We start from the raw sequence: 11,530 nt of genomic DNA, 5'->3' as shown, positions 1-11,530 counted from the left end.
TAATTGTAAGAGAAATATTCCATTCAAGAGCCACCACATAAGCCAACTGACAGAGTGGGAAAGGCCACACTCAGTAAAGTTGATACAAACATACCATGAAGGTGCTACTATGAACAAGTTTTTGAATTAGATGAATAAATAATTTGGAGCAAGGTTATTTGGTCATATGTTAAGAGTAAGCATGATTCTTACAAAGTGGGAAAATTGTCTTTCAAATGTTTCTGTCACTTCTTATCATAAAGTTCATTTTAGAGGTTCTAGGATTACAGTGAAATTGCACAGAAGGTGTGAGAATTCCCATGAATCCCTGCCCCACACGGACACCGCCTCCTCCACTACAGCCATCCTGCACCACAGTCACAGATAAGTCACAATGGATGAATCTACAAGAACGCTTGGTTCTTTCTTTTTCTGGTGATCCCCTAATATAACAAGCCTAAATTATCTTGGAACACCCAGGTATTTTCAATGGCTTTCTAGAAGTGATATTAGTCAGAGGGAAAGTAAGTGAGGCTATTACTATTTGAGCACTTTCTTCCAAAATCCACAAAATATATATTAATTTGGAGTTTTTCTTACTTCTGGTTTACAATGTCCCTTCCCAGAGAGTAAGATTTTTAAGCTTTTAGTGAGGCTGGAAATTAAAAAAAAAATTTTTTTTAAAGAGAAATAAGCTTTCCTGTATTAGGCTGACTTATCCCAGAGGCAGCAACAAGCACAGCCCAGACCCAGGAAAAGTCTTAATAATATTATCTAATGTGCTCTGGAGACTCTTCCAGCACTCCCTCAACATAGGGAGAAGAAAAACAAATTTTCCTTTGTTTTATGATATGAGTTTATAGATTCTTGTTCTCTGTAACTAGTAACTTCAAGTATTCTGTTTTATCTAAGAAGCACAACGAAGGTCATGAGAAGCCTGAGCAGGCCAGAACTACAGCTGTCTAGGTACCGGAGTGAGTGTTATGAGATCAACCAGTGCAAGGCTCTTTAGAACAAAACCTAGATAACAGACATCTGGGTTGCATAGCAATGGTCATGTGCAATCCTGAGTTATGAACCTGTTACAATTTGATTAACTGTCTTTGTCCTGCCTCTGTATCCCTGCTTTTGTGCCACTCTAAGCTTGCTTCAAGCTAGCCCACCCCATTTTGGGAAGTGTGTATAAAAGTCAAGCGCTCTCTTTGTTCTGTGCCCAGTCTTTGGTCATTGAGTCTGCTGGGTCTGGGTGTACTCAATAATAAAAATATCCTCCTGTATACACCCCAAGATCTCTCTCTGGTCCTCCGGATTCTGCAACATTTCAGGCAGGTTCACATCTCTAAAAGGCCAGCAAGTTCTGGTCAATCCCATAATGAAAATCCTTCAATGAGACACGGCAAACCTGACAATAAGAGACTCCTGTATAATGCCCTAGAGTTGGATTAGACACACTGTAAGCTCTTGGGTGGTGGTTCTGAATAAGGCGGTTTGTGCAGCAAATGCAAACACATGCATGGGATCCAGGCAGGAACAAAAGCTTCCCTTTACAAAGTGGGTAGGCACCTGGAGGGAGCCCTCAGAGGTGGGCAGTGGTCATCCTTGCTGACTGCACATTAGCCAGAGGCGTGACCATGATTGGTCTTGCAGGGAAAGAGCACCACTGAGGTCATAGGTTATGAAAATGTTTGTCATCCTCCAGTGAGCAAGTCCATCTGCTTGCTTGTGGGTGTCAACTCCATGGTGGATACACTCTGGGAGATAACAAGATGCACACAAACCTCCTCTCACTAATTATCCACTACCACACACTCAAGACCAACCTTTGCTCCAGAAAGGAATACGTGCCTGTGGAAATAGACAGAGCTTAAGTATTTTGTAACCTGGTGAACATACTGTGCAAAACCACACGTTTCAGGAAGATTAGCTCAGAAATGTTTATCAAGTGACTGAAGGGCAGTGGTGGGTGAGGTGATGGGACAGCCTCAGGGCTGCACATGAGGAGGGCTCCCTCCCCCATGCAGGCTTTTCCTCCAGGAGCTGCACCAGGAACTCAAGGAGGATCAGGGAGAATTCTGAGAACACCCTGCTGTGGAGCTGCCTAGAGAAGAAGAGTAAATATGAAAAAATACAACTCTGAGTAATGCATGGATATTTGTTCATGAAAACTCTCTCTCTGAAAGCTTGTGAAGGTCTTGAAATACCCCTGATTAGCTGGGGACAAACATTTAAACCCTTCTTCCACAGGGTGTTCAAGCAGGCTGGATATGTCCTTCTATGTACGATCTTCCCCAGCCCCTTCCTCTTCCTAGCTCATCCCTGGCTCTCTGTGTAAACGGTTCTCATCAGTGGAATGTGGTTGATGAAGTGAGGTCTTCAATTTCCTCATCTTCTATGTGGTCATGTTATTTTCCTCATCTGAGGTTTAAAAACTCACCTGCATGCAGCACATGACAGGCTAAAATCTCTTGTAGACAAAACAGTAACAAAGGCACCCACCAGGGTTGAGCACCCGTGTTGCTGACAGCGACCACCAGGGGTCAACGTCCTCTCCAAAATCCTGTGTCAGAGCATCACTTGGGTGATTTCAATAGCAACTTCCCAGGAGAATCAGCTGAAAACTACTTGCCCCATTTTCCATACAGATATAACCCCTCTATTTTCCTGAAGAAATAGAAAGAGCTGAATGCTGAATACACTGAATGTCTGCTGGTTTTGCAAGTTTGTGACTATATCACTTTCTAATTTCTGACCTGTGCAGACCACTCTACAGACTTTTCTCTCTGGTGTGACCAGCTTTCTGGATGTCAAATATAACTGAGCTTCTTCATATAAAAGTCAACACAAGCTCCTCATGGTTTCAGTGCTCACTGAATGGAGCTGGAAATAAAACACACAATTATCCATAACACAAATTCCTTGGAAGTTATTTTGGGATAATGAGTTCATAACCTGTAGACCAAGAGTCCAAGAGTGTTCCTGTTGAAGAGCCTGGGGGATCAAGACACCAGGCAGGTGATGCAGACACTGTCTAAAGAGTGCCCAGTGGCTCTCAGAGGGACCTACTGGATACTCACGTGAGACATCAGCAATCACTTTCTCAGAGTCACCAGTGAACTGTGCTGCTTTCAGGATAGGGCCAAAGCACCTGCTCTGTGTTGTGGAGAGTGATTGTTCCAGAAATCATAGAGGTGGTCTCTATGCTTATAAAATCTATGTTCACAGTGAGAAGTCTGTTCTGAGAGGGCTTATTCTTCAGTGAAAGGAACTCTGCCCACAGATGTTCATAAATGGAGCAGGACATTCATTTCCTCAAGCAGGATCAGGGCTTGAACCATCAGCATCTCACTCTTGTAAGGCTGATGTGTCGTTTGTCTTCCCTTTCTTATCATCGACCAGGCTTTGAGCTATGAAATGCCCTGTCTCATCAATATGCAAATAACCTGAGATCCACTGAGGTAAATATGGATATGTCTGTGTCCTGAGAACATCACCCAACAACCACATCCCTCCTCTAGAGAATCCCCTGAGAGCACAGCTCCTCACCATGGACTGGACCTGGAGAATCCTCTTCTTGGTGGCAGCAGCCACAGGTAAGGGGCTCCCAAGTCCCAGTGATGAGGAGGGGATTGAGTCCAGTCAAGGTGGCTGTTATCCACTCCTGTGTCTCCTCCACAGGTGCCCACTCCCAGATGCAGCTGGTGCAGTCTGGGGCTGAGGTGAAGAAGACTGGGGCCTCAGTGAAGGTTTCCTGCAAGGCTTCCGGATACACCTTCACCTACCGCTACCTGCACTGGGTGCGACAGGCCCCTGGACAAGCGCTTGAGTGGATGGGATGGATCACACCTTACAATGGTAACACCAACTATGCACAGAAGTTCCAGGACAGAGTCACCATTACCAGGGACAGGTCTATGAGCACAGCCTACATGGAGCTGAGCAGCCTGAGATCTGAGGACACAGCCGTGTATTACTGTGCAAGATACACAGTGTGAAAACCCACATCCTGAGACCATCAGAAACCCCAGGGAGGAGGCAGCTGCACTGAATGAGGAGATTACAGAGCTTACAATGTTTAAAGTTGTTTAGAAAATAGGCTAAGCAATTGAGGAATATGAGTAATAGAAACATGTATGCACTCTATACAGGAAATATTTCTAATAACTGTCACCCCATATGCAAAATTCGCAGAGAGGTAAAAGCAGAAATCAGTCAAGCTGATGCAAAGTTCCCCACGTAGGCTTTGTGCAGACGTAAGTTCTAAAATCAGATAGATAAATAATTTGGAGCAAGATTGCTTGATAACATGGCTAACGCTGAATATGATTCCTAAAAACTGGCCAAAATATATTCCAATTTGTCTCTGCCACCTCTCTTACATAAAATGTATTAAAAAGTAGTTTTAAGACCAAAGCAAAATTGAACAGAAGGTGCAGAGATTTCCTATGTGCCCCTGCTTCACACATGCACAGCCTTCCTCACTGTCACCATCCTGCCCCAGAGTAATCAACAAGTTACAATGGATGAACCTACATGGATGGATTGGTTCTTTCCTCTTCCGGCAGTCCCTTGGCATACTAAGTCTAAACTATCTTCAAGCACCACAGGTTCTTCGAGTGGGTTCCTGGGAATGAAGCCAGTTAGAGGAAAAGTGGGTGGGGCTATTCCTATTAGGACTCTTTTTTAGAGGATTCATAAAATGCATATTTTCTTATAGATTCTGTGACTCCTGATTTACTATCCCTTCCCAGAGGGTAAGCTTCCTAAATTGTTAGAGGCAGATCCATATCTATGGAAAGAAAGCAAGTTCTAGTGAATCCCATAAGGAATGTCCTTTAATGAGAAGTGGAGACCTTGGTCATGAGGCACATCATGTAGGATTTTCTATAATTCCTTTAGATTCACTGTAAGCTTTTGAGGGTGTTTCTGGATGAGGCCCTTTGTACAGAAAATGAAAACTCATGCATGAGTTCCAGGCACAACCAACCAACTTCCTTCCAAAGTGGGAGGGAATAGAAGAAACCCTCTCTTGTGTGGGCACTGGTCCCCCTCCCTTGCTGGCTGCACATTAGCCAGAGGCATGAGCCCAGTTAGTCTTGGAGGGTGACAGCCCCACTGGGGTCGCTGACTATAGAAATGCCTGTCCTCTTCCAGCTGAGCGAGTCAACCTGCTTGCTTGTTGGAGTCAACTGCATGGCAGGTGCACTCTGGAAGATGACAAGATGCACACAAACCTTCTATAAAGTATCAATTACTACACACTCAAAACCAAACTGTATTCCAGAAAGAGACAGGTGTCTGCAGGGATAAACAGAATTTAAGTATTTTTTGAATAGGGAAGACACTGCCAAATGCCATATGTTTCAGGAAGTTTAACTCAGAAATGTTGATGACATAACTCAGAAACGTGAGGTGACATGACAGCCTCAGGGGCTGCACATGAGGAGGGCTCACTTCCCCATGCAGGCTTTTCTTCCAGGAACTCTACCAGGAACTCACAGAAGATGAGGGAGATTCTGAAAACATCATTCTGTGGTGCTGCCCAGGGAGGAAAAATAAGATATGGGAAAAAAAAACTACATAAATTATTAGATGTGTTAATACAAACTATTTCTGAAGCCTTGTGGAGGTCCTGACATAAGCCATCATTAGCTGTGAACAAATATCTACACCCTCCTTTCCTGGGGAGTTCAGTTAGGTTGCATCTCTTCTTTTATGGACAGTATCCCCCAACCCCTCTTTATTTCCTGCACACCTGCTGCTCTCCATGGGACGAGTTCTCATCAGTGAAATGTGGTTGATGTAGTGAGGTCTTCACTTTTCTCATTGTATTAGTCAGGATTATCTAGAGGGAGAACTAACAGGATAGACGTCTGTATTTGACGGGGGTTTTTTAAGGAGGACTGACTCACACGATCACAAGATGAAGTCTCATGATAGGCCGTCTGCAAGCTGAGGAGCAAGGAAGCCAGTCCAAGTCCCAAAACCTCGAAAGTCAGGAAGACGACGGTGCAGCCTTTGGTCTGTCGCCAAAGGCCGGAGAGCCCCTGGCAAACCGCTGGCTTAAGTCCAAGAGTGAAAAAGCTGAAGAACTTGGAGTCTGATGTTCGAGGGCAGGAAGCATCCAGCATGGGAGAAAGATGGAGGTTGGAAGACTCAGCAAGTCTAGTCTTTCCAATTTCTCCTACCTGCTTCATTCTAGCCATGCTGGCAGCTGATTAGATGGTGCCCAGGGAGGTTGAGGTTGGGTCTGCCTCACCCAGTCTACTGACTCAAATGTTAATCTTCTTTGGCAACACCCTCACAGACACACTCAGGAACAATTCTTTGCATCTTTCAGTGCAATCAAGCTGACACTCAGTATTAAACATCACACTCATCTTCTGTGTTGTCATGTTCCTCTCTTCATCTGAGGTTAAGGAACTCACCAGCATGTAGCACATCGTAGCTTAATATCTCTCATGGACAAAATAGTGGCAAAGGCACCCACTAGGGTTAAGCATCCTGTGTCGCTGACAGCAACCACCACAGGACCAAGTCCCTCTACCATCCTGTGTCAGGGCGTCGCCTCAGTGATTGTATTGCCAACGTCCCTCGAGATTCATCTTAAAAACGGCTTGTCTCATTTCCCACGAAGGTATAGCCCATCCATTTTCTCTTCCTAGCAAAATGGAAAAGGATGAATACACGGAATGTCTCCTGGTCTTGCAACTTTGTGACTTTATTCCTTTCTAATTTCTGATCAATGCAGCCCACTCTACAATTCTTTTTTCACTGAAATGACCCTCATTCTGGATGTTGAATATAATTGAACTCCCTCATATATAATTCAGCACAAATACCTCAGAGTTTCTGTCCTCATGCACCACTCTAAACTTACACAAGTTGTTTATTTATTTGTTTTATTTTCTGGCATCTCTACTTGGCGTCTTCATCATACCCATTATATGTTATTTCTACAAATGATTAATTGTTAAAATTTATAGGTACTTAATTAAATATTCAGGAAACAACAGAATAAAATGAATGTAAAATAAAAGTAAATAAATTAATATTTAAAATAAAGAAGCCAGCAGCTGAAAGCAAGGAAAATCTATTATGGTGGGTCAGAGAGTATGGAGAACTCATAGTACAATATCTTCTGCACGTTAATCATTACTTCTACTCCAGTTACAGGGTCCTCTCTCTTTATATCGGAGCTTTCCCTAACATGTGCAATGAAGACTGAACACAGATTCTTCCCTCGAGACTGACCTAGCATCTCTCACTGAGCCTGAGCTGACAGTCATAGATATCACATTTGTCTAAGAAAATAATGACACCCTGTAAAGTTACCTACCAGCAATATGGAGACAATTTGAATAACATAAATAAAGCCTAAACTTGATAGGTAGTCATTTATCCTTAGAAGGATTGACTGCTGTCTCTACATGTGTTTTTTATCACAGACAAGCTACTAATGCCACAGTCCAAGTTGCTGAATATTTTATTTCCTAGCATGAGTTACTACAGAATGTGTTCAACAGGAAAGAATGCAGCTGTTGTTAAGGGAGAGGAGATGTGATTATGGAATACGAGCAGGGATCCAGCAGACATTCCTCTTTCACATTTGCCCCAAAACAGAGACACCACTAAAACAATGAAATGATTGACTTTAGTCTGCACAGTCTAATGTGAGATTTATACCAGACGTTTTCTGCCACTGTTTTATAGTAGAAAATATAATCTCTAAAGAAATTCCATTTTTAGAGACAATACCATCCTCCAGGAAGCTGCAAATGCCCATAACAGAGAGTATTATAGTGCCTTGTGGCCAGGAGCTACAACACCTGGGTCTGGAAACCAATGGACAGAAATATCAGGTTTTCTTGCCAAATCTATGATGAAAATTTGGAGAATGTTTCTTTCCATCTCCATAACAATATGTTGTGATGGAGTGGAGGTCCTGGTACATAAGAAGGTATGTGTTCACAGTGGGCACAGAATTAGACCCATAAAATGATTGTTCTACTGGGGTTCCCTTGCTGTTGGACCAGCTGACCAAGAAAGTGTTGTAAGAGGTGCAGTATTTAGTGAATACTGTCATATTTTGGAAGGTACCATATTTGAAGCTACCAGGAGAAACAGAGATCCATCAATCTAGCCTAGGGAGACTCTATGAATTTATTTTATTTCCTTCAAAATGAGGTAAAAAATTGTATCAGTTGAAATGCCGATGATAATCAAGTGATGAAAGACAACATCCACTCAGTGTTTTAGGTGTGGTTTATCCCAAAAGTTATACAATATGTGAGAACCTGAACTCTGGAGCCCTGGCCATCTCTGAGAAGAATCTAGAAGGTAGACTGAGCCTCTACCACAGTGTGATGTCCATGGAGACTGGGGATGGCTACTGTCTCAATCTTGGGATCACGGAATAGACTTAATATGATTTTGTGTGTATGTGGATCATTGTGTGTAAGTGGGAGGATTCCTATAACTGTGTCTGTGTGTTTGTGAGTGTCTATGTTTCTGTGTGTGAGTTTGTGTGTCTTTGTTTTATTTTAAAATGAGTAATTTAGTTTCTGATCGTTAGACTGTGTCTTTGAGGGAGTGTGTGGGAGAATGTGCATGTCTGTGTCTGTGAGTTAGTTTGTAAAAGGGTATGTTATATTGAATGTGTGTGTCTGGGTCCTTCAGTATTTGAGCCTATTAATTTACATGAACATGAATTTTTTGAGGGTGTGTAAGTATAAAACTTTTGTAAATGTAATTGTTTGAATGCTAGTGTGCGCAGAGCTATTTGAGTGTGAATGTGTTACTTGTATTACTTAGTGAGTGTGTGCCCCTATGTGAGTTTGTTTGGGTGAGTCATTACCTATGACTTTACATATGAAGGTGCTGAGGGTGTGTGTGAGTCTGTCAGCATGTTTATGTGCATGTGGAGTGTTGTTATGTACGCTTTGAGAGACTTGTCTCTTGACCTCAATATCATTTGTCTGAAAATACCAGGTATGTTTGAGCCCTTAGAATCTAAGGAATAGTTCGTTGTTTAGGATAAATCCTCCATAAGATTAACAACTGATTTCTCATCAAAAATCAGGAAGGCCAAAGCTCACTGGAGTGGCATATCAAAAGTGCAAAAATACACTATCAATCAAAAATTCCATACTAGCAAGAACGCCTTCAAAAATGAAGGAAAAATCAAGATAATAGAAATAAACAAAAGCTATGGAGTCCATCAAAACCACAAATTCCTAATGAGAAATACTAAATAGAGTCCTGCAGGCTGAAATGAAAAGAGAGTGGAGAATATTTAAAAATCTTACACCTAAAAGAACAACAACAACAAGAAAAGTATCCCAGTAATCACATTTGTGTAATGAAAACCAATATTGTTTTATTTTTGCCTTGAGTCTCATGTTCTATTCCTTTTTTAAAAAAAAAAATGGATATAATAGTAATGACAAATTTGAATAATGTGCCTATAATTTATGGTTATAAAATTCATTATAAATTTGAATAATGTGCATATAATTTATAAAGTATGAATATGTAACAACACAATAAGTGAAAATGGATAGAGCTGTAGAGAAGCAGAGTTGTATGCACTATTGAACTAGGGCAATCATAATTTAAACTACTCTGTTATAAATCTGAATTACCAATTGTAATATCCAGGTTAGCTATAAAAACTTAAGTAAAAAAAAAAAAATTAGCAGGACAGCTGACTAAATGTGCCTGACACTCTTCAACCCCACATGAAATAACCACAGAAATGAATAAACAGCTGAGACTAGAGAAATTCAACAAAGAGTTAGATATCATACAAAATAATAAAGCAAAAAGCTTACAGCTGAAGAATTTAATGAATAAAATAAAAATGCAATTTACAGATTCAATAACAGAAAATAACAAGCAAAAATAAGAATTTCTGAGCTTGAAGACAAGTCTTTCAAAATAATTCCAGCAGACCAAAAAGAAAAAAAAAGAGAATGAAAGAGAGAAGGAAGGAAGGAAGGAAGATACAATTTTAAAAACATAGAAACCCTATAGTTTTCAAAACACAATTTGAAAACAAGTTTTTAAGTTATGGAAAATCCAGGAGAAAATTCCAGAGGGAAAAAAAATGAAAATGATGTAGGAAACATATTTAATAAAACAAGAGCAGAAAACGTCCCATATCATGGGAGATAGATGGTTATTCAGATCTAGGAAACTCAAATATTCCAAACAGATTGAAACTAAACAGATCCTCTATGAAGAATGCTTTCCTCAAATTATCAAAAGATAAAGACAGAGCATGATAGAGTAGGATAGTATATTCAAAATATTGAAATAAAAAAGTATCCAGCCAATAATACCTAGAAACATTATTATTCACAAACTAACAAATATATAATGTTTATCGGACTAACATGAACAGGAAATCCATCACCTCCAGGCTGGCCTTACAAGAAATGCTCAAGATTCTTAACATCTGGAAGAGAAAACATAATAGCCACAATTATGAAAAAAATTTTAAAAAACCATAAAACCCACTAGTAAAGCCAATACACAAAAAAGAAAATAAATGAATCAAATCTTATCACTACAAAAATTACAAAACTACAAAAATAACCAATAGGTTAAGAATAAGAAACAAGAGATACACAAAACAATGAGAAAAGAATCAATGAAAGTGAAAGAAGTAAGACCTCTTCTATCTATTATTAGCTTGAAAGTGGATTAAATTTTACATTTAAAATACATAGACTGAGTTGAAGAGAAAAGAAAAGAAAAAAAGAAACAAACAAAAGCGCCAACTATAGGCTGCTATGTTAAGCCCATTTTGCATTGTTATAAAGAAGTAGCTGAGTCTGGACAATTTACTTTAAAAACAAAAACAGTCTACAAATTCAATGCAATTCCCATCAAAATATCACCATCATTCTTCACAGAACTAGAATTCATATGGAACCAAAAAAGACTTGGATAGCCAAAGTAAGACTAAGCAAAAAGAACAAATCCGGAGGCATCACATTACCTGAATTCAAACTATACTATAGGGCCACAGTCACCAAAACAGCATGGTACTGGTATAAAAATAAGCACATAGATCAGTGGAAAAGAATAGAGAACCCAGAAATAATGCTAAATATTATACCAATGAGTCTTTAACAATGCAAACAAAAACATAAGGTGGGGTATGGAGACCATATTCAACAAATGGTGCTGGGATAATTGGCAAGCCATATGTAGAAGAACGAAACTATATCCTCATCTCTCACCTCATACAAAACTCAACTCGAGATGGATTAAGGACTTAAATCTAAGAGATGAAAACATAAAAATTCTAGAAGATAACATCTGAAAAACTTCTCAATATTGGCTTAAGCAAAGTCTTCATAACCAAGAACCAAAAGCAAATGCAACAAAAACAATGATAAATAGGTAGGACTTGATTAAACTAAAAAGTTTCTGCACAGCAAAATAAACAATCAGCAGTGTAAACAGACAATCTATAGAGTGGGAGAAAATCTTCACAATCTATACATCCGACAAAGGACTAATATCTAGAATCTACAAGGAACTC

The 11,530-nt window shown here is 40.1% G+C and overlaps 1 gene segment (V, D, J or C); it reads left to right on the top strand.

Moving 5' to 3' along the window:
- Nucleotides 1-3,523: 3,523 nt before the first annotated feature.
- Nucleotides 3,524-11,031, top strand: LOC101126384 (immunoglobulin heavy variable 1-45-like; the record flags this gene model as incomplete). The annotated part of the segment is given in 3 exon segments: nt 3,524-3,569; nt 3,655-3,967; nt 11,004-11,031. Coding segments are annotated over 3 exon segments (387 nt in total), but the record flags the coding sequence as incomplete, so codon positions are not given.
- Nucleotides 11,032-11,530: the final 499 nt, after the last annotated feature.

Source organism: Gorilla gorilla, chromosome 15, assembly GCF_029281585.2.
Source record: "Gorilla gorilla gorilla isolate KB3781 chromosome 15, NHGRI_mGorGor1-v2.1_pri, whole genome shotgun sequence".
In the NCBI taxonomy this organism is placed as follows: domain Eukaryota; kingdom Metazoa; phylum Chordata; class Mammalia; order Primates; family Hominidae; genus Gorilla; species Gorilla gorilla.
Note: the sequence above shows the minus strand (reverse complement) of the source record. Positions and strands in the feature narration are given on the sequence as shown.